At 39.3% G+C, this 26,830-nt stretch overlaps 1 protein-coding gene and 1 non-coding gene across 6 annotated transcripts in view; both read right to left on the minus strand.

The window, feature by feature from the left end:
* The window catches only part of PRPF39 (pre-mRNA processing factor 39), a 32,873-nt gene that overhangs the window by 2,000 nt on the left and 4,043 nt on the right, over positions 1 to 26,830 (minus strand). Inside the window, exons 1-11 of one of the 5 annotated variants that reach the window (XM_054725453.1) lie at positions 21,870 to 21,931; positions 21,614 to 21,682; positions 21,348 to 21,510; positions 21,100 to 21,218; positions 12,469 to 12,636; positions 9,105 to 9,270; positions 8,285 to 8,392; positions 4,767 to 4,931; positions 4,328 to 4,454; positions 3,252 to 3,520; positions 2,217 to 2,401 (exon numbers count right to left, since the gene is read on the minus strand). In XM_054725453.1, the coding sequence (XP_054581428.1) occupies positions 2,217 to 2,401; positions 3,252 to 3,520; positions 4,328 to 4,454; positions 4,767 to 4,931; positions 8,285 to 8,392; positions 9,105 to 9,270; positions 12,469 to 12,636; positions 21,100 to 21,218; positions 21,348 to 21,434 (1,394 nt within the window). In that variant the 5' untranslated portion in view covers positions 21,435 to 21,510; positions 21,614 to 21,682; positions 21,870 to 21,931. Of the gene's footprint in view, positions 1 to 2,216; positions 2,402 to 3,251; positions 3,521 to 4,327; positions 4,455 to 4,766; positions 4,932 to 8,284; positions 8,393 to 9,104; positions 9,271 to 12,468; positions 12,637 to 21,099; positions 21,219 to 21,347; positions 21,683 to 21,869; positions 21,996 to 22,438; positions 22,786 to 26,830 lie in introns of those variants that run through there. The other 4 variants (XM_008161039.3, XM_054725450.1, XM_054725448.1 and 1 more) reach the window with 4 other exon arrangements.
* LOC114229486 (small nucleolar RNA SNORD127) lies at positions 3,088 to 3,173 on the minus strand. The gene has a single exon (XR_003615522.2). It is a non-coding gene; the product is annotated as a small nucleolar RNA SNORD127 (small nucleolar RNA).

Consider the following 26,830-nt stretch of genomic DNA (forward strand, 5'->3'; position numbering starts at 1 on the left):
ACCCAAAGCAGGAGTCCCAGAATTTTTTATGAGCTACTGTCAAAGTGTTTTCTCTACTACAGTTGTCTAAAACTGATGGGATGCTGGCCAAGTATATCATTTCTAATACATGGGGAGAACCTGCCTTCGAATCGACGACACAACTAAGACTACGATCTTGATGTTTTTGTCCAGTGCAACCCGAGACCTGGCAATTCTACAATCTGTATGCTTTCTAATTTAACAATGCTATTGAAGACACCTGCATTTAGGATAAAATGCTTTTTAAAATTTGGCCATGTGATAAACTGAATTAGAACTAATATAAAATTACGGTATAACTGGTTACCATTGATTAAAAAGAGAAGTTTTAACAAAATTCTGATGTGACATGTAAAATTGTTAATACCAGTAATCTCAGGTCAAATGTTTACTCATTTTCAAGCCCTTTAAATGGACTAATTTCTTAAGGCCTTTAACAACCTGTGGGTTAGGCGATACAGAGACTCAACCTCCATATGAAAAAGTTTGAAAATAGAAATACACAAATCAGTAAATGACAGGACTAGGATTTAAGCCTGTATTTGTCAGACTGCAATATTAATTCTTACCAATTCATTATACTCTACCTAAATTTTTAAATGGCTCATTTACTTTTCACATTATACCTTTTTAAAAATTTCAACAACATACTACCCAATACTAAAGGTCCTCCTTAACTGTATTTGCAAGGACCTAATTGGCATATTTGTATTGAGCTTCCAATTTGTCTGCATATTATTACCAAATTAAAATGTCATTTAATCTCAATAAAACCGCTAATAGTTTCCTACTGTCAATTGTGTACTCCATGTTCTCTGAACTCAGGCTAGCTTTCAAAGCACAGAACAATCAGTATCACTTCTACTACTTCAGAAAACCCTCCAATCAAGCTGATGTTATTTGAATATGAATTTTAACTTGCTTTTACATTTTATCCTCTCCTCAGCTTTATCAGTATCCCGTAGTTAACTAAATGAAGCCCTACCTCCCCTATGAAGGATGATAAATCCATTCTGATTCAGAGCCTTAAATGTTATATGTTACCTCATACACATGTATATACTCTGATCACCATCCCATCCAACTAGAGTAAAAGCTAGAATTACATATTCCATTTCTTTTATTTAATTTTTTTCAATGCAAAACAAGACATTAAATATACAGGACATGAAGTGCTGAAGAACACAGACTATAAAGTACGTTCTAAATCCAGCTGGCAAAATATTAATAACTAATCCCAGATGCACTATGTAATAGCTAAGTGACCTTGGAAAAAATCCCTAATCTTTCTTTAAACCCCTTTTCATCCACTGAAAGAATAACAGAACCTATACCCCTCATCAGATTGTTATGTATTTTACATTAGATAATTCTTATAAAACATTTAATTGAAGCCAAGCACATATATACCAATGTATTAAAATGTTAACTCATGTTAAATGATTTAGTTTAAAATTTTACTAAGCCATCAAGAATGTATACACACACGTGTAAATACACAGACACAAAACTATTATTTTAACAGCTGTTTCAATGGAAATAACTCTAAATTAGATTAATTAGAGAAGGCACATGTCTAACAGGAACTGGGATATTTCCTTACTAGAATCATGTAAGAATGGAATCACAGCAATACTCTAATAAATTTCTACTCTTTTATTTTGCAAGTTTAAATCTTAAACTTGTCCTTTTCCCAAATCCCCTAGAGTGAATCCCTGTACCATCCTCAACTTTCAGCCTTTTACAATGCACAAAGATGAGGCCATTAGGTATCATCTGCAGAACCATGTCCATCCTCTTTTCAAATCTGAAATACAATGGCATTCTTCCTGATTAATCCATCCACCTTTAGTGGCCTATATACCAAATGTTTCTGTGTTTCAAGGTTCAATCCTTAATCCATTTCCTTTCTCATGGCATTGCTGCTTCCTGCCTTCCCTCATCCACTCGTTTAAATTACCATGCTAAAATTCTAAGAATAGTTTGGAAGAAAATAAAAACCGTATGTCCTATGGTTAAGCACATACATACTTTTGCAAAACTGAATTTACCCCAGATATACCTGATGAAAAAGTAACCTAGGCAAACATTTTAAATTTAATAATATATTAATTTGTACTAATCATCAAATTCCCAACCAAAACTATCAATGCTCATTTAATATTCAAATAAATAATATATGATTAAGATCTTACTTATTAACATCTGAACCAAAATCTTCAAGAAATTCCACTTTTCTTTGAGAAAATGTAATTCTCATTTTAACAGGTAATGAACCATGTATAGCTTTGTCAAAACAATTTAGGATATTTTCTTCATTTTGTTTGAGGTCACCACTATATTCCATTTCAAGCAAATTGAGGTATAACTTTGTGTTCTCCTGTGTAAAAAGTAGTATCGTTAATAATATTTCTAAGATATTTTTATTAGACCACAGATATTTAAAATGCCCTAATTTTGATGTCTCAATTTGAAAAATTCAATACTGAAAATTGCGTATTAAAATGTAACTCGTGTTAAATGTTTTCAGCATTCACTGAATAAATAAAAACTAATTAGCACATTGATAGCACATCATCTTAGTATTTCCTATACAATATGTTAAATTGTTCAATGGCAATAAATAAAGTCCTATATCCTATCTTGAGTTTAATGTGGCTTGACTTACCATAACAAATATAAACTAAAACATGAAAAAAATGATCTCTGTACTTCTCAGTAAATTAAATCTTTACAACTGTAGATAATTATCTTAAACAGCAGGAAGCAGTTATAAAACCTGTCTTATACAGACCTGGGATCAGCTAAAAAATGTAAAATATGAGCTATTTCCCATACCCTGCCTCCTATCAACTGTTAAATAAAAAGAAATACTTTGGAAAAGGAGAATAATCTCACTGCCACATTTCCTGTAGGGTAGGTAACTGCCATGCTTTTGTTCTCCCAAGATCCTCTACTCTACTTAATAATCAGTAAATCTGCTATACAATTTCAAATTGTGGAGAAAATATAATGTAACAATGTCTGCAACCTTTTAATTGATAATTTAAAAATTTTTTTAAAGAATGGCAACATCAGTTTAGAGGGACTGTTGTCTTCATTTAGTAATTAAGTATATTACATACAGACCAAATCTTTCATCATAGTTGCCAAAATGAAAATTAAAAAACAGAACAAAAAAATGACCACTGGTTTTTCATGGAAGATATTCCCAAAACACAAATACATACTTTGTCTCTTTCAATTGCTTCCAAAAGCACCTTTTTTGATTTTGCCAAGTTTTTTTGTATTTTGAAAAGATGTCGGGCTAGTTTAATAGCATAAAACGATGATTCATTATTCGACTTGGCATTCTTAATAGCATCTTGAAGCAAATGTTCAGCTTCTTCCATATTTCCATGTCGTCGTTCTAAACTTACTCTTCTCAAACGAACCATTGCCAATCCTAGAACACATTCTTCAAATGTTCTCAAGATATTCCTGGCTTCATTAATATTACCTAGAAATAGTAATTAAATGTTTATGCTTTTGTTTAAACTTTTGAAATATCCTTTAAGCCAGGTATTGCCAAGTAACAGCCCACAGGCTAAATCCAGCCTTCTGCCTGTTTTCCTAATGTTTCTTTTTTTAATTGTTTTTATTTTTTTTTTTTAAATATATACTTTATTGATTTCTTATAGAGAGGAAGGGGGAGGGATAGAGAGTTAGAAACATTGATGAGAGAGAAACATCGGTGAGCTGCCTCCTGCACACCCCCTACTGGGGATGTGCCCGCAACCAAGGTACATGCCCCTGACTGGAATCGAACCTGGGACCCTTCAGTCCACAGGCTGACGCTCTATCCACTGAGCCAAACCGGTTAGGGCTAATGTTTCTTTTTTTAATTGAAAAAAAACTTTTTTTTTCTTTTGAGAGATAGAAACATCTATGATGACAGAATCATTGTTGGCTGCCTCCTGCATACCACCTACTGGGAATGGAACCTGAAACCAGGAATTGAACTGGGACCTGATTCACAGGTTGATGCTCAATCACTGAACCATACCAGCTGGGCTGCCTGTTTTTAATTTTTAAAAACTGGAACAGACTCTTTCGTTTATGTATTACCTATGGCTGCTTCTGGGCTACAATGGCAGAGTTTTGAGGGAAAAAGCCATACAGCCTGCAAAGCCTAAAGTATTTAGTATCTGGCCCTTTACAGAAAAATTTTACTGACATTTGCTTTACAATATCCCTTAACATTCAATTCCTGTATCTTCATCCAGAAGTAAAATCCCCCAAAATTCAACTATTTCCTCATTCTTACCCTGCTGTTCCTCAAAAGCTGCCCAAAGCATATGCACCACAGGTTTCTTTGGGAGATGAATAGTGCAAGCTCTGCTGAAGACATGCCTCACTCCTTCAATGCTATGGTTTTCCATGTACTTGGCATACTACATATAGAACAGAGGAAATACTGAATAATTCACAGTTGAACCAGCCATTAAATATGTGACAGAACGATAAAATTCTATTTTTAAACCCATTCAGCACCTTTATTGAACCACTAGACTAGTTTCTGTAAGGAAGGACGAAGAGAGGCAACGAGGTTGGCATATGCAGCAGTCAAATCTGGTTGCAAGCAGACCATCTCCTAATGCAACAGATATAGTTATATGAACAACATTCAACAGAAGTACAAAAAAGGTTAGTCACTAGTCAATGTTTATAATATATTCAAGTTTCAGAGCATATAATTTTCTTACCTTAATCCAAAACTCCTCATAGAGGGCACATGATATGACACATCTTTCAAAGAGAACCACAACTCGTTCATGAGTCCCATTTTCAATTTCAAATTCTAGGTATTCTTTCCAGTTTTTTAGTTGTGCCTTTTCCAATGGTTTCACATGAAAATAAGGTCTTTTAATCTGCAATAAGGTGACATGGCAATTAAAGTAAACAAACACCAACACCAAAATATGTATAACTACAGTAACGTTATTTTTGTGTGTTAAATTATAATTACTGATATACCAAAAGTTTAATAATCATATCTCATGATTTAAAAAAAAAAACCAACATTTTAAATTAAAAGCCTTTAAATTCCTTAGGCTTTACAAACAGAAGAAATAGACTGTATTTTCCATTTATTTAGTTACTAGAGGCCCGATGCATGAAATTCGTGCATGGGTAGGGTCCCTAAGCCTGGCCAGCGATCAGAGCCAATCTGTGGGGCGACCAGAGGGGCGATCGAGGCCCCCACTGGCACCTGCCTTGGCCGGCCTGGTGCCGCCCACTCACCGGCCCTGTCCCCTGCTGCCGCCAAGGGTCGCCTCCTGCAGTGGGAGGCTACTAGCAGGGTGATCAGGGGGCCCCACCGCTGGCACCCGCCTTGGCTAGCCTGACACCTGTGGGCTGGGGGCAGCTCCTGCATTGAGCGTCTGCCCCCTGGTGATCAGTGTGTGTCATAGCGACTTCTCATTCTGCAGGTTGATCATTTGCATATTAGGCTTTTATTATACAGGATTTTAGCAGAACTACACAATTTTTTTTTATATTCAGGAAATCTTATTCTTTGATTATTTTTGTTTTGTTTTGTTTTTTTAAATATATTTTATTGATTTTTTTACAGAGAGGGAGAGGGAGAGCTAGAAACATCGATGAGAGAGAATCATCGACCAGCTGCCTCCTGCACACCCCCCACCAGGGATGTGCCCACAGCCAATGTATATGCCCTTGACCGGAATCGAACCTGGGACCCTTCAGTCCGCAGACTGACGCTCTATCCATTGAGCCAAACCGGTTTCGGCTCTTTGATTATTTTTAAATTGAACAATTACTCCTTCAGAACAGAAAGAAAATCAGTGGCTGCCTGGGCCTAGGAGTGGGATGGTGGTTACTGCCTAGAAAGTGGCCAACAGGATCTTTGGGATGACAGAAGAGTTCTATATCCTGATTTTGTGGTGACTATAATGCACAGACATTTGACAAAAATCATTTTACTAGCCAGTCACAAAAAAACATACAGTTGGCCCTCTACATCCAAAGATTTGCATCCATGGATTTAACCAACCACGGATCGAAAGTATTTAAAAAAAAAAAAAAAAAAATCCTAGAAAGTCCCAAAAAAGTAAAGCTTGAATTTGCCACTCCAAGCACTATGGTGAATCCACATGAACAAAGTGATGTGTAGGCATACCCTGCTGTATCCTATATGGAAATACTGTACCACTTTATATAAAAACTTGAGCATCCAAGGATTTGGATACCTGCAGGGGTCCTGGAACCAATCCTCTGAGGATATGGATACTGTACTATATGATTTCATTCATATAAAAGGCCAGAACAGGGAAATCTATAAGAACAGAAAGCAGATGAATAGTACTTTAGGGCTGGGCTAAGGTTAGGTGCTGTCAAGTGAGTAAAGGAATAGGGGGTTGAGAGCTAAGGGTAAAAAGCGTTTTTTTTTTGAGGTGAAAAAAAAGTTCTAAAATTAACTGTAGTGCCTTGGTTCCTGTGGCTTAGTTGGTTGGAGCATCATCCCATACACAGTAAGGGTCATGTTCGGGAGGCAACCAATCGATGTTTCTCTCTCACACTGATGTCTGTCTGTCTGTCTCTTAAATCAATTTTTAAAAATTTTAAAAACTGACCCTAGTGACAGTTGTTGTTTACTGTGAATATATTATGAACTATTAAATTATATACTTTAAATGGAAGAACTATATAATATGGGAATTATCCTATCTAATAAAGAGGGAATATGCTAATTGACCATCACTCCATCACAAAGATGGCTGCACCCACAGCTGAAGCCAAGATCCCATAAGGAGCCTTAAAAAGCAATCAGCAGAGACCTGAGGCTACGCCCTCCCCCGCCACCAAAGGGCTTGACAGGAGACCTCAGGCCATGCCCCTTGCCCTGGCATCAGGCTGGGGGACCTCAGGCCATGCCCCCAAGGTGCACCCCCAGTGCTGGGTCGGGGACCTCAGGCCACACCCACCACCCTGGCACCAGGCTGGGGAACCTCAGGCCACACCCCCTGCCCCAGCACTGGGCCAGGGGACCTGCGGCTGCGCCCCCCTGCCTGGCAGGGCTTGACAGGGGACTTCAGGGTGCACCTCCAGTGCTGGGTTGGGGGAACTCAGACCACGCCCACCATCCAGTAGGGCTTGACAGGGGACCTGAGGCTGCACCCCCCTGCCGTTGGGGCTTGATGGGGGACCTGAGGCTGGGCCCCCCCGCCTGGTGAGGCTTGACAGGGGACCTCAGGCCATGCCCCCAACCCAGCGGGGCTTGACAGGGGATCTCAAGCCATGTCCCCCACCTGGCGGGGCTTGACAGGGGACCTCAAGGCACACCCCCCGCCCCGGTCTGGGCTGGGGGACCTCAGGCCACGGCCCCCATCCTGGCGCCAGGCCAGGGGACCTAAGGCTATGTTCCCTGCCCGGCAGGGCTTGACAAGGGTGGGACTGGCCAGGTCTGGATCTAGCCCAATGGGGGCGGGGGCCGGCCAGGTCTGGGTCTCATGCGATTTTGAGGTGCATGTGGGTGGGCGTGGACTTGACTCTGGGTCCCATGGTGTGCCCCAAACTCTTGACAGGAAGAAGGTTTTCATATACATTTTACTAATTTTCTTTCATCTCTGACACTTCTATTATAGAGAAAGGACAAATAAGCAATATTAAATTATTTAGTCTAATTAATCCCCTTTTAATGTGCACGAATTTCATGCACCGGGCCACTAGTGTATTAATAAAGCTGTTAAAAAACAAAAAAATAAGATTTTGAAAAAAAACCTCATTTCACTGTACACCTAAAATGGGTGTATTCTGCTACATGTGAAATGTAACTCAGAGTGTTGTCTTGTACACTGAAAGGTCACACAGATTTGATTCCCCGTCAGGGAACATACGCAGGTTGCAGGTTCAATCCCTGGTAGGGTTCATATGGGAGGCAACGGATTCATGTTTCTCTCTCTCCCTTCCTCTATAGAAAAATCAATAAAAACATCCTTGGTTAAGGACTGAAAAAAATGGAACAATTCTCAAAAGTATGATTCAGATTAAAGAAATATCTTATAAGCCTAAATTTAGTAAGATTCTAAAATTGATAATGGAAAAATGATAAAATTGATAATGGTAGCAACAAATGGGAAGAGCGCCTTGTTATTAAGCAAATTATAAAGAAAAAGTAGCAGTGTAGACATTATTTGAAACTGAAAAATACATTATTATTATTGCTATACTTTTAAGACAATTACAAAGAAAAAACACTTACACCTTCTTCAAATGTCCACCTTTTACTAACTTCATGCTCATTATAATTAAACATTTCTTGATGAATTTCAATGATTCTATGCCTCATGTTTTCTATTTCAGTAATTAGCTTGGGAAGAAAAAGAAAAAAATTTAAAATTACACAAGTTATATAATGAAATTTTAAAATATCACTACTTACATTTAGTATTATCCACACATACTTAGTCTTAGAATACTGTTGGGTTTAAACTGTCACTCAATTTTGTGCAAGTACAATGAACACTACTAAAATTTATAACAATTTCCTAACAAACCATTTCCTATTATGTTTTTTAAACAGAGGCCCAGTGCACAAAATTCGTGGACAGGGGGGTGGGGGGGCGAGGGGGGACAGGGATTCTCAGCCTGGCCTGCACCCTCTCCAATCCGGGACCCCTCGGGGGATGTCCGACTGCTGGTTTAGGCCCCATCCCAAACCGGCAGTCAGACATCCCTCCTGCAATCCGGGACCGCTGGCTCCTAACCGATCACCTGCCTGCCTGCCTGGTCGCCCCCAACTGCCCCCCTGCCAGCCTGGTCGCCCACTAACTATCCCGGTCGCCCCAGTCTAATTAGCATATTACCCTTTTATTAGTATAGATATGGCTAGTACATCACAATGTAGGCAAAATATTCCTTCTAAGCTATTTCCAGATGTCTCATAGTAAACCATACCATCTAAAGAATTCCAGTTGTCTTAATCAGAAATTAACTTTATATGAGCTACAAGTCATACAACACATACAGTTAAGGGATAAAGTTTACTTTCTCATGCTTAAAGGATTTTTAAGTCTAATTACCTTTGCTGGATCAGTTATGTCTTCAATTCCCGACGGCAGATCATCACCAGGAGGACCATCATCACCACTGTGCCCATTTACAGAAGCTAATTCCCTTCGCAGCTGAATAAACTGTTCACCAGTTAGAAGATCTCTAGGCAAGTTATTCTGTACATGCTCTTTAAATCTAAAGGAAGACAATAAAAATATATTCTGTTAATTCCTATCACACATTACTCTTTCAAAGGACCGCCGACTTAAAAGAAACCAAAACACAAAACCCTTTCTTCCTATAGTAAAAACCTACTATTTGATAAAACACTCTACAAACATCTTCATTTTCTCCCTGCCTTTGCAATGGAACAGAGAAGGCATGCACAGGCATAAATTCAAATCCTGGTTCTGTCCACTGTTTGTTGCTTAAGGAAAGTTTTCTTCTTCTCTAAATCTTGGTTTTCTCATCTGTAAAATGGCACAATACATATCTTGCAAAGTTACTGTAAAATCAAATATAGTTTCCATATTTAAATTATAAATGACCATTAATAAATGACCAACAAATGTTTGTCTTTCCTTGCCCATCTGCCAATTGTTCCTGAATCCAGGTGTTTGGATCAAACACTCCAATAAAACTGCTCTCAAGTCATGGAGAACATCTTACATGCAAAATTAAATGGACACCGCTACATACCTCGACCCTAATGATGTCTTCAGTATTTAAGGTTGATGACCACACCTTCCTTTTAGAGCCTCCTTCACCTTGGCTCTCTGGCTTTCCTCCAAGTCTCCGACTGCCCTTTAGGGTTCTCCCTTACTGTCTGTGCCTAAGTGCTATGTATTCCCAAGGATTCCACTCTGCATTTTCTTCTATTTTTTATATTTCTCTGGCTGATCTTATGAATACAGTTTAAATATATTTCTCTGGCCAATATTGTTTGAAATAATAAGCATACTATGACTCAAAACTGTAACTCAAGCCCAAACCTTTCTCCTAAATTCCACATTACTATATCCAATTGCCAACATTCTACACATAGAAATATAGATTAATTTTAAGCAAAGAGTGTTTTGAAAAAAAACTTTATTTCATTTTATTCCCATACACTAATTTACATACATACAAATTTTAATAAAAAACACCCATTTGAGGAGCTAAATATCTATACTATCTCATTTTGGAAACTTATGTCATCTTCATCCAAAAATCAACACGCGCCGAAACCGGTTTGGCTCAGTGGATAGAGCGTCGGCCTGCGGACTCAAGGGTCCCAGGTTCCATTCCGGTCAAGGGCATGTACCTTGGTTGCGGGCACATCCCCAGTAGGGGGTGTGCAAGAGGCAGCTGATCGATGTTTCTCTCTCATCGATGTTTCTAACTCTCTATCCCTCTCTCTTCCTCTCTGTAAAAAATCAATAAAATATAAAAAAAAAATAGGCAAAAATCAACACGCTTGACATTTCAAATCGTGATTAAAGGTAACGCCAACAAATCAGTTCCCCATTCGGAATTTCCTACCTAACTTAATACTTAGATTCCACTGAATATCAGGTCTTACTGATTCTACCTTCTAAATACATCTTCATAACTTGCTCACTTTTCATCTAGATAAACATAAACTGGCCCCTAGTCTCAAAATTCTCATACCCAAACCAATACTATTATCAAAACCGTTATCAAAAAGTACAAATAAATTCTGGCCAGACAGCTCAGTTGGTTAGAGCACTATCCACATATGCCAAGCTTCGGGTTCGATTTCCAATCAGGTCACATAAAAAAACAACCAATGAATGTGTAAGTAAGTGCAACAGCAAATGGATGTTTCTCTCTTCCTTCTCTCTCTCACCAATAAATAAAATTTTTTTCAAACAAAATAGTAAATATGATAAGCCCCTCCTGCCAAAATCATTTCAGTAGGTTTATTCTGTTGTCAAGCTAAAAATCTAACCCCTTAGTTAAAGTCTTTCAGATTCTTATCCAGCCTTTGACCCAAACCTACCTCTTCAATGTAAGTATTAGATATGGCTTTACATGTGGTTATCCATGTATCACATATTCCAACATTATGAATTTTTCCCCAAGTTTCTAAAAATTGATTTAGGCTATGGGCACCTGTATTTTTAAACTTTCACAAATGTATGTAAATGACACTGAAACTAATTTAAATTACGCAAAGTCAATAGATACAAAGCTCAACTTGACCCAGTTCACTAATGGAAGGAAAAAATGTAGAGTGTCTTATTTTTATTATATATTTACCTTTTAATTAATTTTAGAGAGGAAGGGAGAGAGAAAGAGAGACACATCAATGTGAGAGAGAAACATTTACCAGCTGGCTGCCTCCTATACGAACCCCATCAAACCTGCAACCTGGGAATGTGCCCGACCTCCTCACATCAATGTTTCTCTTTCTCACTCTTTTCCCTCTAAGATCAATAAAAACATATCCCAGGTGAGGATTAAAGAAAAAGAGAAGAATGGCTGAGTGTTTAATAAACATTGAGCCCTATTCCTAGGTATTAAGAATAAAAAGAATTTGTAGGCCTCAGAAACTGACAGATATGTAAAGGACACAGGAGACAGAAATGTTATTAGTACTAAGAAAAATATAAATAAATAGGTAGAGTGGTGGCACAAATGACAAAAGATACTTTCTGTTTAGGTGAATTGAAAAAGTTTCCCCAAGAAAACAGTAAGCTGTAAGTGCTTAAGAAAGATGAATTCACCAGACAAATAGGAAGTGAAAAATGTATGATTACAGTCCGAAAAGTATAAAATACCACCTTTTAGGAAATTATCAGTACATAGGTATGTCTAGAGCTTAGGACGACCAAAACTTAGGTCTGGGAAGTTAGATAACATCATGAAGTCCTCATTCTAAGGAAGATTTTAAATTAGATATTTTCTTAAATGTAAATCATAATGGAAAATCACAGTAGAAAACTGAAATAAAATTATTTTGATTATTTGAATATATGCAGGGCTTACTACTTAAAATACATACATTGCTATTTTGGAACTTAGTTGTTACACGAATCACAAGAATATACTTTTAGTGAGTCATTACGTTTTAAATAAGCATCGATTATGTGCCATATACAGTACTAGTTTAGTACTGCAATGAATAATTAAACTTAAGATTCTATTTTCTCATTCTTTCATTACTCCAAAATACCTCAGACAAAAGACAGGAATCCTCTTGTATGAATAAAGAGAACCTAAAGTCTAAAAACAGTAACATTCCTAAACATTTCATAAGATCCATGGGAAAATATCTACACTTAAAAGTGTATAAAATATGATTATCATGCAAGAAAATATATTCCTAAATATTAGGAATTAATTACCTGAGTAATCAAAGGTGTTTTAACTGATTTTTCCACCTACCTCTGAAAATGATGACTATATAGCTGTGTTGGAATACCAAGAATACGATCATATATAGCTGTAACTTCTCTTAGGTTTCCCTGTTCATTCTCCCAGTTTATATACATTTCCCACAGTCTGTCAGATCGGAAATCTGTTCCTGCAGCTAGAACAGCGTGCTCAAATGTTCTGAAAAATTAAATTACCTTTAAATTATTTTTCTAAGATAAATGCACTTTCAAAATATGTATATACTTTGCAATATATACAAATATCAAATAATTATGTTGTACACCTCAAAATGATATACAGTAGTTTCCCCTTATCCGCAGGGAATTAGATCCAAGACCCCCATTAGATGACTAAAACCACACAGTACCAATCCCTATCTATCTTTTTTTCTATACATACATACCTCTAATAAAAGTTTAACTTATACATTAGTCACAAAAATTAATAAAAAAATAGAATAATTATAATATATTGTAATAAAATTATGTAAATGTGGTCTCTCAGCAAATTAGCACATATTTCCTTTTCCTTCATAATTTCATGGATAGAAAATTTGCTCTTACCGTAGATTTTAGTGACCTCAGCATACGACATTGTTTTCTTTCCTTATTAAGTCGACAACTTTCACCTTTCACTTAAAGGAAGCACTTTACAGCTTCTCCTTGGCATACCTGAATCACCAGAATCACTACTCTTGCGCTTTGGGGCCAATATTAGGTAAAATAAGGGTTACTTGAACACAAGCACTGGATACTGCGACAGTCAATCTAATAACCTAGAAAGGTACTAAAGTACACAGTGTGGATGCACTGGACAAAGGAATGATTGCCATCCTGGGCACGCAAGAGCAGGAAGACACAAGATTTCATCACACTACTCAGAACAGCGCACAATTTAAACCTTATGAATTGTTTACTTCTGGAATTTTCCAATTAATATATTCAGACTGTAGTTGACTGCAGGAAACTGTGACAGTTGAAATCATGAATAAGAGGGCTACTACTGCAACATATGTCAATAACACTTCAATTTTTAAAAATCAAATAGATAATGCTAACTTCAAAATTATATTCAATTGCTTCCTATACAAATAGAGATTAAAAGATAGAAGGAATTGCCCAGCTGGTGTGGAGTTCAGAGGCTGAGCGTCAACCTATGAACCAGGAAGTCAGGGTTTGATTCCCAGTCAGAGCACAAGCCTGAGTTGCAGGCTCATCCTCAGTAGGGGCCGTGCAGGAGGCAGCCAATAGATGATTCTCATCTATGATGTTACTATACCTCTCTCCCTTCCTCTGAAATCAATAAAAACTTATTAAAAAAAAAAAAGATAAAAGTAGTAATAAAGAAGTGTATGAGAACAGCTTTAAGAAAGTGAGAAAAGCCCGGCCGGCGTGGTTAAGTGGTTGAGCATCAACCTATGAACCGGGAGGTTACTGATTGATTCCCAGTTGGGCACGTGCCAGTGTTGCAGGCTTGATCCCCAGTGTGGGGCGTGTAGGAGGCAGCCAATTGATGATTCTTTCTCATCATTGATGTTTCTATCTCTTTCTCCCTCTCCCTTCCTCGCTGAAATCAATAAAAGTGAGAAAACAAAGTGAGAAACATAAAGGGAATAGACAAATGTACTTTTATGTAATTTACCTTATATAAAATTACAATGCAAAACATACACACTGTAAACATATATTTGTTAAACTTGAAATGCTTGTTGAATGGATTCATTTAGGGCAGAAGACAGACACAATTATTATTAGTTTAAATAATAATTTTCTGGGAAAATAACTCCCAACAAGGGATCCAGCTGCCTTATATGGTAATGAGAAGTATACATATATTTTAAAACTATCAAAAGTCTCTCCTGATTCTAAAATTCCACAATTATAGTTTATTACAAAAACATATTTTTAAGTACGTAATTCATGTCAAGAGATTTCTGCAAGCAATGTTAAATCATTAGATGTGAAATTCAAATGAGATAAAACCATTAAATACATTTTCAATATAAATATTTTAGAATCAAGAGGGATTTTTAACAGTATAAAACTATACTACCTAAATTAATCTATAACTTTAACAAAATCCCAATCAAAGCTCTAACAAATTTTGGGTGAAGAGGAAAAACAAATTCTAGCATTCATCTGGAATACAAATATGTAAAATATTTTGTGAAAGGACAATGCAGTTTTCCTAAAAGATATGAAAAGAAACTAACTAGGAAGCTATAGTAATTAAAAGTATGACACTGGCTGGGAACAGAAAAATGAATCAACAGAACATATCAAAGTATATTTGAGAATTTAGTCTATGATAAAGGAGTATTTTTAGAATTAATGCAGAATAGTTGGACTATTCAATAATTGAAAAAATAAAGGGTTAATCTCTATTTCACAAAGGACACAAACTAAAAATGCCAGATGAGTGATTTTTTAAAAACTAGAAGAAAATACAAGGTTTATATATATTCCTGGCAAGATAGGCACAAAAGTCAGAAACTAATAAAAGATTGAATACTGAACATTAAGAAAAAAAAGCCTCTATATGATAAAGATACCCTACACAAATTAAAAGTTATACCAAAACTGCAGGAAATGTTTAAATATATATAGATAAAGGATTAAAAGTATTTGTGTATGGGTACACACACACACACACACACACACACACACACACACACACGAGGCCCGCTGCACGATATTCGTGCAAGAATAGGCCTTCCTTCCCCTGGCTTCACTCCCAGGCGCCCGGGAGCCCTAAAGTCCGAGCTTCTGCTGGAGCACCACTCCTGTACCTCCCTCCGCTGCCCCCCTTCCCCTCATAGCAGGCGTCACGCTGCTCTGCGCATGCATATGCAAATTAACCTCCATCTTTGTTGGGTTGATTTGCATACTCACTCTGATTGGCTGTGGGCATAGCGGAGTGATGGTTAATTTGCATGTTTCTCTTGGTGTTTGTGTGTGAAGTTTCCGAGACAGTGAAATACATGTAATTGTCCCTGCAGAAACTCAAAATGATCCAGTAAATCAATGCATCAGATACTAAGAAAGTGGAGGGAGTTGGGAGAGGAAGATGATAAAAAGGTAACAAAATAAAGACAGAAAGTTTAGAAGGTCTGATTAATAAATGGTAAGACACCTTAAATCTTATTTCCTGATCAGCTATGAGAATTCAAAAACTAGGTATATTTCCTCTGGAAGTTCAGGTTATCCTTCAATGAAAAAACTGTTTGACATAGAAATCCTATCTAATAAAGAGGGAATATGCTAATTGACCATCACTCCATCACAAAGATGGATGCACTCACAGCTGAGGCCAAGTTCCCTTAAGGAGGAGCCTTAACGAGCAATCAGCAGGGACCTGAGGCTACGCCCTCCCCTGCCCCCACACCCGTGGTGTTTGACAGGGGACCTCAGGCTGTGCCCCCAACCAGCAGGGAAAGACGGGGACCTCAGGCCTCGCCCCCTGCCCTGGCACCAGGCTGGGGGACCTCAGGCCACGATCCCCACCCCGGCGCCAGGCCAGGGGACCTGAGGCCATGCCCCCCACCCGGAGGGGCTTGACAGGGGACCTCAAGGTATGCTTCCTGTCCTGGTGCTGAACTAGGGGACCTCAGGCTGCTCCCCCTGCCCCAGCATCAGGCCGGGGGACCTCAGGCTTCGCCCCCCGCACCAGTTGGGGCTTGACAGGGGACTTCAGGACGCGCCCTCCACCCCGGCACCAGGCCGGGGAACCTCAGGCTACACCCCCCACGCCCTAGCACCAGGCCAGGAGACCTGAGGCTGCGCCCCCCCTGCCTGGCAGGGCTTGACAGGGGACCTCAGGCCATGCTCCCCACCCAGCGGGGGCTTCATGGGTCTTCAAGGTGCACCCCAAGTGCTGGGTCGGGGGAACTCAGGCTGCGCCCCCTACCAGGTAGGGCTTGACAGGGGAACCTGAGGCTGCACCGCCTCCCGGTGCCAGGCTGGGGGACCTCAGGCCATGCCCCCCAGCCAGCGGGGCTTGTCAGGTCATGTCCCCCACCCGGCAGGGCTTGACGGGGGACCTCAAGGCACGCTCCCCCACCCCATCTGGGGGAACTCAGGCCACGCCCCCCATCCTGGAACCGGGCCAGGGGTCCTGAGGCTAGCCCCCTGTTCGGCAGGGCTTGACAAGGTTGGGACTGGCCAGATTTGGGTCTCACACGATTTTGAGGCACATGTGGGTGGGCGGGGACTTGACTCTGGGTCCCCCTTTTAATGTGCACAAATTTCATGCACCGGGCCACTAGTAAGAAGATATCAAGATACTGCCCTGGCCAGTGTGTTCAGTGGTTAGAGCATCAGCTCTGCACCAAAGGGTCACGGGTTTGATTCCATCAAGGGCAACCCAGGTTCAATCCCCAACCCAAGTCAGTTCAGGTGCAGGAGGCAACCAATTGATGTGTCTATCACACTGATGGGTTTTTTTTCTTCTTCTTCTCTCTCTCCTCCTCCCTCCATTCCTCTCACTCTCTGTAAAAATCAATGGAAAACGTACGCTCAAGTGAGGATTAACCACAACAACAAGATATAAAGATACCAACACTGGGAGTCCAACAAAAATTGGGTGGCCACCTGATCATTTTACTGTGAAGCCCTCCAGGCCAGCTAAAACTGGACCCCAATACAAAATACACAGAGCTTCTATTCTAAATTTATTAAAATCTAATCTTCAACATAAGCAAAAATCCAGAAATTAGACATGACAGAGATTAAAAACAAACAAAAAAAACTTCAGAGGAAACAGTGCTAGGAGCAGACTTCAACTATCCTAATACACTCAAAGAAATGATAAGATATGCAGCCATATAACAATAGGAGGATATGAGACAAAGAACAAAGGTGTTGAGGAGGTGGCTAATCGATGTTTCTCTCTCTCTCTATCCCTTCTCTCTCTCAAAAAAACAACAACAAACAAACATATTTTTTAAATAAGTAAATAAAAGTTTCCATGAGGCCCAGTTGGTATCGCTCAGTGGTGGAGCATTGACCCATGAACCAGGAGGTCACAGTTTGATTCCCTGTCAGAGTATATGCCCGGGTTGCGGGCTCAATCCCCAGTAGGGGGCATATAGGAGGCAGTTAATAAATGTTCGCTCACTGATGTTTCTATCTCTCTATCCCTCTCCCTTCCTGTCTCTCTAAAAAGTCAACAAAAACATATTAAAAAAAACAAAAAAGCTTGTTTGAGGAAAAACCTATCATATAAATATGAGAAAAATGGTATCATACTTATCAATAGCAACACGAGAAGCTGTAAGTGGATCAAGAGATGCCTTCAAAGCCCTAAGGAAAAATTACTTTCAACTCTATACCCCAATGGACCATTAATTTGGGTGTTTCAGACATAAAAAAGGATTAAATTTTTTTTTTAAATCCCAAGCATCCTTTATCGAGTAATAGGATGCTGTTCTATAAAATGTGGGCACATAAACCAAGAAAGAGCAGGATCAAATAAACTTTTTTTAAAAAATGTATTTTTACTAGAGGCCCAGTGCACGGATTCGTGCACCAGTGGGGTGGGTCCCTCAGCCTGGCCTGTGTCCTCTCGCAATCCAGGATCCCTTGGGGGATGTCGGATAGCTGGTTTCGGCCCGATCCAGACAGGAGGGAGCCCAATCCTTTGCGTTGAGCATCTGTCCCCTAGTAGTCAGTGTGCATCATAGCGACCAGTTGTTTGGTTGCTTAGGCTTATATATACATAGATTGATTTCAGAGAGCAAGGGAGAGGGAGAAAGAGATAGAAACACCAATGATGAGAGAGAATCATTGATTGGCTGCCTCCTGCATGCCCCCCACTGGGGATTGAGCCCACAACCCAGGCATGTGTCCTTGACTGGAATCTAACCCAGGACCCTTCAGTCCCCAGGCTGATGCTCTATCCACTGAGCAAAAACCAGCTAAGGCTCTAATAAACTCTTAAATAGAGCTAGAAACCCAGGAATGAGGTAAAGACATATTCTAGAATCAGGATGATAAAAAAATTCCAAAATAACATCTGTATAACAAAAACAGAATAGAACAACCAGTCCACATTACAGAAGAGAAGATCCCAGGTGGGATAGCTTAAAGAGGGAAGGGAAAACATGGAATTTACAGATTTCCGAGTGTAATTCTCTTTTACAATTTTCACACTAAGTAGAATATTTTTTTAAATATATTTTTATTGAATTCAGAGAAGAAGGAAGAGGGAGAGATAGAAACATCAATGATGAGAATCACTAATCGGCTGCCTCCTGCACGCCCCCACTGGGATCGAGCCCGCAACCTGAGCATGTGCCCTTGACCGGAATCGAACCCGGGACCCTTCAGTCTGCAGGCTGACACTCTATCCACTGAGCAAAACCAGCAAGGGCTAAGTAGAATATTTTTAACTCCCAAAAATAACTTACAAAGTATTTGTACATTATGTAAAGTAGTATTTAGTACTGACTACTGAAAGTAGCTGTTGGAAGGGGTGAAAATTTTTAAATGTGTAAAGAAAACCAGGCAAGTTGAATAATGGGGAGGAAGCAGTAATTAAATCCAGGAAAAACAAAAGGCTATGAAACCTATCCATTTGGAAAGATGAAGAAATAATATAGAAGTGAACTAAAATTTTTAGTTAACATTACAAAATTATGTCTTCAGCAAATGAAGAAAGCACTACTATATCATACATGTTAAAAAATACCAGAAGAAACAGCTAAAATATTTAAAAAGGGGTGGTAAGATTGCTTTTTATTATAAGCAGTTTAATACTGACTTTTTAAACATTTAAAAGTTCCTGTAATTAATAAGAAAAACATAATCCAAAAGTAAAAGGAGTAAATGATATGAAGAGGCAACGTGAAAATGGCTTATCTATAATAATAAAAGCGTAATATGCAAATCGACCGAACGAAACAGCAGAATGACCATCTGGACGACCTTCTGGATGACCACTCTATGACACCCACTAGCGCCAAGCCAGCCAAAGCGGGTGCGATGCAATTTGTCGGGGGCCCGGTCATTGCTCCATGATCGCCGTACAGAGGGAGCCCCAGGCCACCAGCCGGCAAGGTGACCGATCAATTGGGGGGCTCGACAATCGCCCCCAAGAGGGAGGCCCAGGCCATTGACTGGAGGCCTGGTGGGCGGGGCCTCCCTCTGCGGGGCGTAATCGGTCTCCCCAAAGAGGGGATTGATAGAGTAGGCAAGGCCTACCTCTTTGGGGGGATTGATCACAGGGCTCCTGGAGTGAGAGGGCTGAGGACACACACACACACACACACACACACACACGTGTGTGTGTGTGTGTGTGTGTGTGTGTGTGTATACACAAATTTCATGCACCAGGCCTCTAGTATCCTATATAATAAAAGGCTAATATGCAAATTGACTGAACAGCAGAACAACCAGTCACTATGACGCACACTGACCACCAGGAGCAGACGCTCAATGCAGGAGCTGCCCCCTGGTGGTCAGTGTGCTCCCACAGGGGGAGCGCCGCTCAGCCAGAAGCCCCGAATCAGCTCAGGGCTGGCAAGCGCAGCAGCGGTGGTGGGAGCCTCTCCTGCCTCGGTGCCAACGCTAAGGATGTCCGACTGACGGCTTAGGCCCACTTTCTGGAGGGAGCGGGCCTAAGCCATCAGTCGGACATCCCCTGAGGGCTCCCAGACTGTGAGAGGGCGCAGGCCAGGCTGAGGGACCCCCGAGTGCACGAATCTCGTGCACTGGGCCTCTAGTAAGGATATAAAAGATGGCAAACCAGGATAAACAATCTGGAGATATATAAACTAAAATAATGTGATATCACCTAAGGATAAAGAAAAATATGGTCTACTATGAGAAAATGACTACTCTCATACACTGTGGGAGTTTAAAATATCACTTCTGAAGAAACATTTGATGGAATTTAGCTGTGTGTTCCCTTTGATAGAGTTCCAATTCCAGCATGCTCTACATAAATACTGACTGGTATAGAGACATTAACTGAAGCACTGGTTATTTCCTATGCATAAGAATTTGGTGAAATAAAATGTAACACCTGGATACTGTAAAATACTTTGCAATAGGTAAAAAATTATGGCAGAGATTCCAAAACATTCTGTTAAAAAAAAAAAATCAAAGGATAATATGAACAAACATGTATAGCTGTGTGTATCTAAAAGAACACACACCAAACCATCAACCACAAGGGGAGTGGAACTGGGAACATAAGAAAAGGGAGGTACAAAACGGAGGGGGAGCCCAGCCAGCATGGCCATGGTTGAGCATCTATCTATGAACCAGAAGGTCATGGTTCAATTCCCAGTAGAAACACATTTCCAGGCTGCGGGCTCGATCCCCAGTAGGTGATGTACAGGAAGCAGCCGATCAATGGTGCTCTCTCATCATTGATGTTTCTGTTTCTCTCTCCCTCCCTCTCCCTTCCTCTCTGAAATCAATAAAAATATACCTTAAATAAATAAGTAAATGGAAGGGGAATTATAGTTTTTTATATAATCATGCATACATTTATTACATGTATTCTTTTTAAATAGAGAAATTATATGGAATTTAAACTTTCGGTTTAGCATTCACAAACAGTTCTATTATCAACATAAGAAAAACTGATTTATAATTTATATCTTTGAACACATGTGATTAACAGAGTTTCACATACCCTCTTATTGTACTGTTTGTCTCAGAATCCCCAGGATCCAATGTTTCTTTTAAGAAGTTTATATAATGTATCCAAAGGTCAACACTAAGAGGTATTGCCTGAAGCCCCCGTCGATACACCTAAGAAGAAAACAACAAAACTGTACTTCAAATATTTAATTATTTCTTAACAGAGAGGTAACACTGTGTTATCCGGTGAACCTTAGAAATACTAATTACTGGAATTTTGTTTAAATAATCTACCATTACCATTTGGGTGGAGGTTGGATAGAACATGGCAATGTTCTGATCCCCACGTGCAGAGTCTTGATCTTCAAAGCGCAGCAGTCCCTGCATTCTGACCGGGTTGTGTGGGCAGGCTTTGGGTTACAGACCATAGGGCACAGACCCATTAGAGCACCAATGACAGCGTCTGACCAAAAATGCAATAAGACGTAGCAAATGTGACTAGCAAACCAACTATATTGTTTGGAAAATGAGAAATAAATGTAAGTGAGAGAAAAGCCCTGCCCTACTTGTTAAGCTGCAGTGTAATACAGAGGCTTGCACTGCAAAGCTTGACAAACTGTAGAGGTTTAACGCACCTGCCAACAAAGAGAGAAAATATTAGCTACAAATGCCACAAGAGTGACAAATGCAAATAAAATACCCTATAAAATTGTTTGACCACAAATCGTAGGTACTGCCAGCCAAAGAAAAAAGAAAAGTCTTTGTTTTGTTATTTGGCTTACAGTACCTAATGGAAATTATTTTATTCAGTGATGTACGCACCTCATCTGATTGTTTAATGTTGTCATGCCGCTTTTCAAGGTCTGCATACTTTTTCCAGTAACCATAGCAATACGGATAGTGTATGAAAAATTTGTCAAATGCTTTCCTGGCAGCCATCAAGTGATTCTGATGAAAATAAAATGAGGTGTTTAAATATCTTGGAAGTTTTTGTCACAACAATATTTCTTATTTCTTTCAAATGTATTATCTCAAATAAAAGAAATGGCAGGTTTAAAAAGACCTCACACAGTTCTTTTACCTACAAATGCAATCTTACCCTTTGAAACAGAGGAACTAATTCTGTTAAACTACAAGTTAACCTTTTATTCACAGATTTTATCCAGATACACATGCACAGCACTTATTATGAACATTAGACTTTGACTCTGACTTTTCACAACACACCAATGTGATTTTTTTTAAGTTAAAAAAGTGTATATATCCAATGTGATGCAACTTAATCTGAAAATTATAAAAAAGGCAACTTTAATTTCAAAACCTTAAGACCTCGTCTAATAATTAATGACTTTATTAATCTGTTCCTTTAGTCCCATTTAAAAGTTACTAACCTCCTGTTCTACATACTGAAGCAAATATACCCAGCCTGTAAAATCCTGAGGATTATTTTCTACAGTTTTCCAAAACTTTTCATATTCTGGAGGGAAATTTGCTTCCGTTTCTGCCACTGGAAGGTCCACAGCATTGGCTATTTCATTTTCTTCTGTAGTTGCATTCACATTAGGAGATCCATCAGGTGACTGTTCCATTTCCGTAACATTCATAATTTCAGTACTGAAATCAGCAGACTGTTCTACCACTACCTCAGAACTGTTGCCTGTGCTGCCATTACTAGAATTTCTGTACTCATCCATGTGAGAATTTTGCATAGCTGTTTATTTTGTCTTCAGTTAATGATCTGTAGAAACAAGAATAAAGAAAAACATTTTTCAAATGTTTATTTAGCATCATCAAAACCACCCCTTTTTAAAAATTATTTTTAGAGAGGAAAAAACAGAAACATCAATGTGAGAGCAAAACATCAATCAGCAACCTCTTGCATGCCCTTACCAGGAATCAAACCTGCAACAGAGCATTTGCCCTGACCAGGAATTGAACCAGAAACCTTTCAGTGCATGGGATGACAACCAACCAGCTGAGAAGCACCAGTCAAGGAAAAACCACATTTTTATAAAACACAAGCTCTCATTAGCTATTAAAGAAATATAATAATTTGATTCTTGATATCTCTTATAACTCTTAATTAGGTTTATTAGTTTCTATATTATAAATGAAATTCTATAACATAAATTTTCCAAAAATCTATTTTATTGTCGGGTGTTTGAGTAAACACTAAATAACTAAGGACTTAGTTCCTTCATCCATAAAGCAAGTGAGGGTTTGTGCCTGCTCCCTAAAGAAGCAATCATATCTGAATTAAATGTTTCTTAGCTGGCTAAAATTATAAAATTCAATGTCTGAATACCATCTTGCTATGGTATTAACCCTGGAAAACAGCAGTATCTTTAATATCTGATTTGAAGGCTAAAGGGAAAATAGCAAAAATTCTGGTCATGGATATAAATGTTTTAGAGGGAAATTTACCACTTAGCTCAGGATAAAGTTTTAGAAAAGGTTGAAATTTTTTAACCATATTAATATATTTGAAATATATTAATATATTTACAATAAAATTTAAATTCTAGCACCTAGGTTTGATTTTACTTTAGAAGTCATAAATGAAGGTATTAAAAAATTGTAAGAGCCCCGGCTGGAGTAGCTCAGTTGGTTGGGCATCATTTGTGCACCGCAAGGTTACTGATTCAATTACTGGTCAGGGCACATGCCTGGGTTATGGGCTCAATCCCCGGTAGGGGGTGTGCATGAGTCAGCAGATTGATGTTCCACTCTCAAATAGATGTTTCTCCCTCTTCCTTCTTCTCTCTCTAAAAATCAATAAAAAATATATATATATTTTTTAAATCACAAGAGTGACTTCTACAGTGAATATTATTAAAAACATATTTGTGTAAGTTCTATCATCTGGATAGTAATTATATAAAATTGTTCAAATTAAGTCATCTCATTGTTAAGGCCATAAAATAATAAAGGATTATATTTTTATGCTATAAGGTAGTCCCACAATATATTTTCATAATTCACGTCACCTCTTCTAACAGTTTAAATAGAAAGTGAATCATTAGAGTATAGGCATGTCTCTTTTATTTTTTAAGTGAGGGATTATCATCAAAATTAAACAATAAAATTGGTTCACTCTTTTTTTTAATATATTTTTACTGATTTCAGAGAGGAAGGGAGAGAGAGATAAGAAACATAATGATGAGAGAGAATCACTGATCAGCTGCCTCCTGCATGCTTCCTACTGGGGATCGAGCCCACAACCCAGGCATGTGCCCTGACTGCAATTGAATTGTGACCTGCTGGTTCATAGGTCAACACTCAACCACTGAGCCATGACGGCAGGGCAAGATTGGTTTACTCTTAAAACATACTCAGAATATACAATTACTTAACATAGTACAATGTAACTAAAAAGATGATTAAGCCTTTAAACAGAGTAATTCAAAGAAAGAAATGCAAGTGACCAATAAGCATATGAATGGATCACATCTTTTACTAACAAAGATGTAAATTAAGATATCAAATTGGCAATAATTTAAGATATCTTTCTAGAAGACAGTCAAGCAAAATGTAACAAATGGCAATTTTGCATATTTTATGTATGAAAATAATCAAACAAAAACATTTATTTTTTTAAGAACATTCACTACAACACAGTATTACCGCAAAAAAGAGGGAAGTATGAAGAGGACTGCTTTAGTATATTTATATAATGGAATAATCCTATCCTATATAATAAAGCCCAGTGACCATAACGGTGTAACAACCGTAAAGACTGCTTGACCAGTTGCTATGAGGTGCACTGACCACCTCTCTGCCTCCCCCGACTCCCAGCCTGCAGGCTAATGCTGGATGGCGAACAGGGAACTGGGGTGGGTGGCGGCAGGGCGGGACTGGGGACTGGAGAGCAGGCAGAAGATGGCCCTGATCACAGGCTAGGCCTAGGGACCCTACCCACGCACAATTTCATGGGCTGGGCCTCTAGTCTATAATAAAAGCATAATATGCTAATTAGACCGGACAGCCAGACAACCTTCTGGATGAAGCCGGGGCTGCGAGGGTTGAGCCCATTGCACGATTTTTGTGCATCAAGCCTCTAGTAAACAATAATTAAAAAGGAAATATGTATATCTGTGTTCATATAGAAATATATCCACTATGTATATACTATCCAATCTAATAAAGAGGGGATATGCTAATTGACCATCACTCCATCACAAAGATGGCTGCACCCACAGCTGAGGCCAAGTTCCCATAAGGAGCCTTAACGAGCAATCAGCAGGGACCTGAGGCTACGCCCTCCCCCGCCCCTGTGGGGCTTAACAGGGGACCTCAGACTGTGTCCCCCACCCAGCAGGGCTTGACAGTGGATTGAGCGTCCGCCTGTGGACTGAAGGGTCCCAGGTTCGATTCTGGTTAAGGGCACATGCCCAGATTGCAGGCTCGATCCCCAGTAGGGGGCGTGCAGGAGGCAGCTGATCAGTGATTCTCATCATTGATGTTGCTATCTCTCTCCCTCTCCCTTCCTCTCTGAAATCAATAAAAATATATTTAAAAAAAAAAAAAAAAAACTTTTGTCCCCACCTGACCTTCCTGCACTTACCTTATGTTCCTTGTTCTTTTTTAAAAATTATTATTCCCTAGATTTACCTGGTTATAACTAATTCTTCCAGTGGCATTCAGTCTCAGAAGGCCTCTTGATTTAACATTTTATTATTAAAATTATTACTTAATGTTTATTTTTATTGATCTCAGAAGAAGAGAGGAGAGAGAAACACAGTGACGAGAGAGAATCAATGATAGGCTGCCTCCTGTACACCTCCTACTGAGGATTGAGCCCGCAACCCAGGCATGTGTCCTGACTGGGAATCGAACTGTCACCTCTTGTTTCATAGGTCAACACTCAATCACTGAGCTAAGCTGGCTGGGATGATTTAACATTTTAAATTTATCTTTTGTTGGGAAAAGGTTTGCTTCATACTACTACTTTGAAATAACATTTAAAATCTGGATTTCATGTGCATTTGACAATTTAAACACAGCTCCACACAATAGTCCCCTAGTAAGCTATTTCTTAAAAATACAGATTCCTTAGCCCCAAAGTCAATGATCCTGAGGTGTAGGCTTAGGCAGCTGTGGACCTGAGGCTGCGCCCCCCCCCGCCCGCCCACCTAGCAGGGCTTGATGGGGGACCATGTGGTGGGGGGGCGCGGCCTGAGGTCCCCTAACCCAGCACCAGGATGGGCCATTTGAATACTATAACATCATTGGAGGGCCATATAAAATTATCAAGTTACCCTAACTGGTTTGGCTCAGTGGATAGAGTGTCAGCCTGCGGACTGAAGGATCCCAGGTTAGATTCCTATCAAGGGCACATGCCCGTGTTTTGGGCTCAATCTTCAGTGGGGGGCATGCAGGTGGCAGCTGATCAATGATTCTCTCTCATCATTGATGTTTCTAACTCTCTCCCTCTCTGAAATAAAAATACATTTTTTTAAATTATCAATTTTAAAATTAGCCTGCTTGGATCCTCCCCGACCCAGGCGTTGGTCAGGGCTCGTGCAGGAAGCAACTAAGTGATGTTGTTTCTCTCACTTCCATATTTCTCTGTCTTTCCCTCTTTCTTTCTCCTTTTTAAAATATTATTTTTATTGATTCAGAGAGGAAGGGAGAGAGAGACAGAAACATCAGTGATGAGAGAGAATCATTGATTGGCTGTCTCCTGCACGCCCCCCACTGAAGATTGAGCCCAAAACACGGGCATGTGCCCTTGACCTGAATCAAACCCAGGACCTTTCAGTCTGCAGGTTGACGATCTACGC

The sequence above is a fragment of the Eptesicus fuscus genome, chromosome 2 (assembly GCF_027574615.1).
Source record: "Eptesicus fuscus isolate TK198812 chromosome 2, DD_ASM_mEF_20220401, whole genome shotgun sequence".
Classification (NCBI taxonomy): Eukaryota; Metazoa; Chordata; class Mammalia; order Chiroptera; family Vespertilionidae; genus Eptesicus; species Eptesicus fuscus.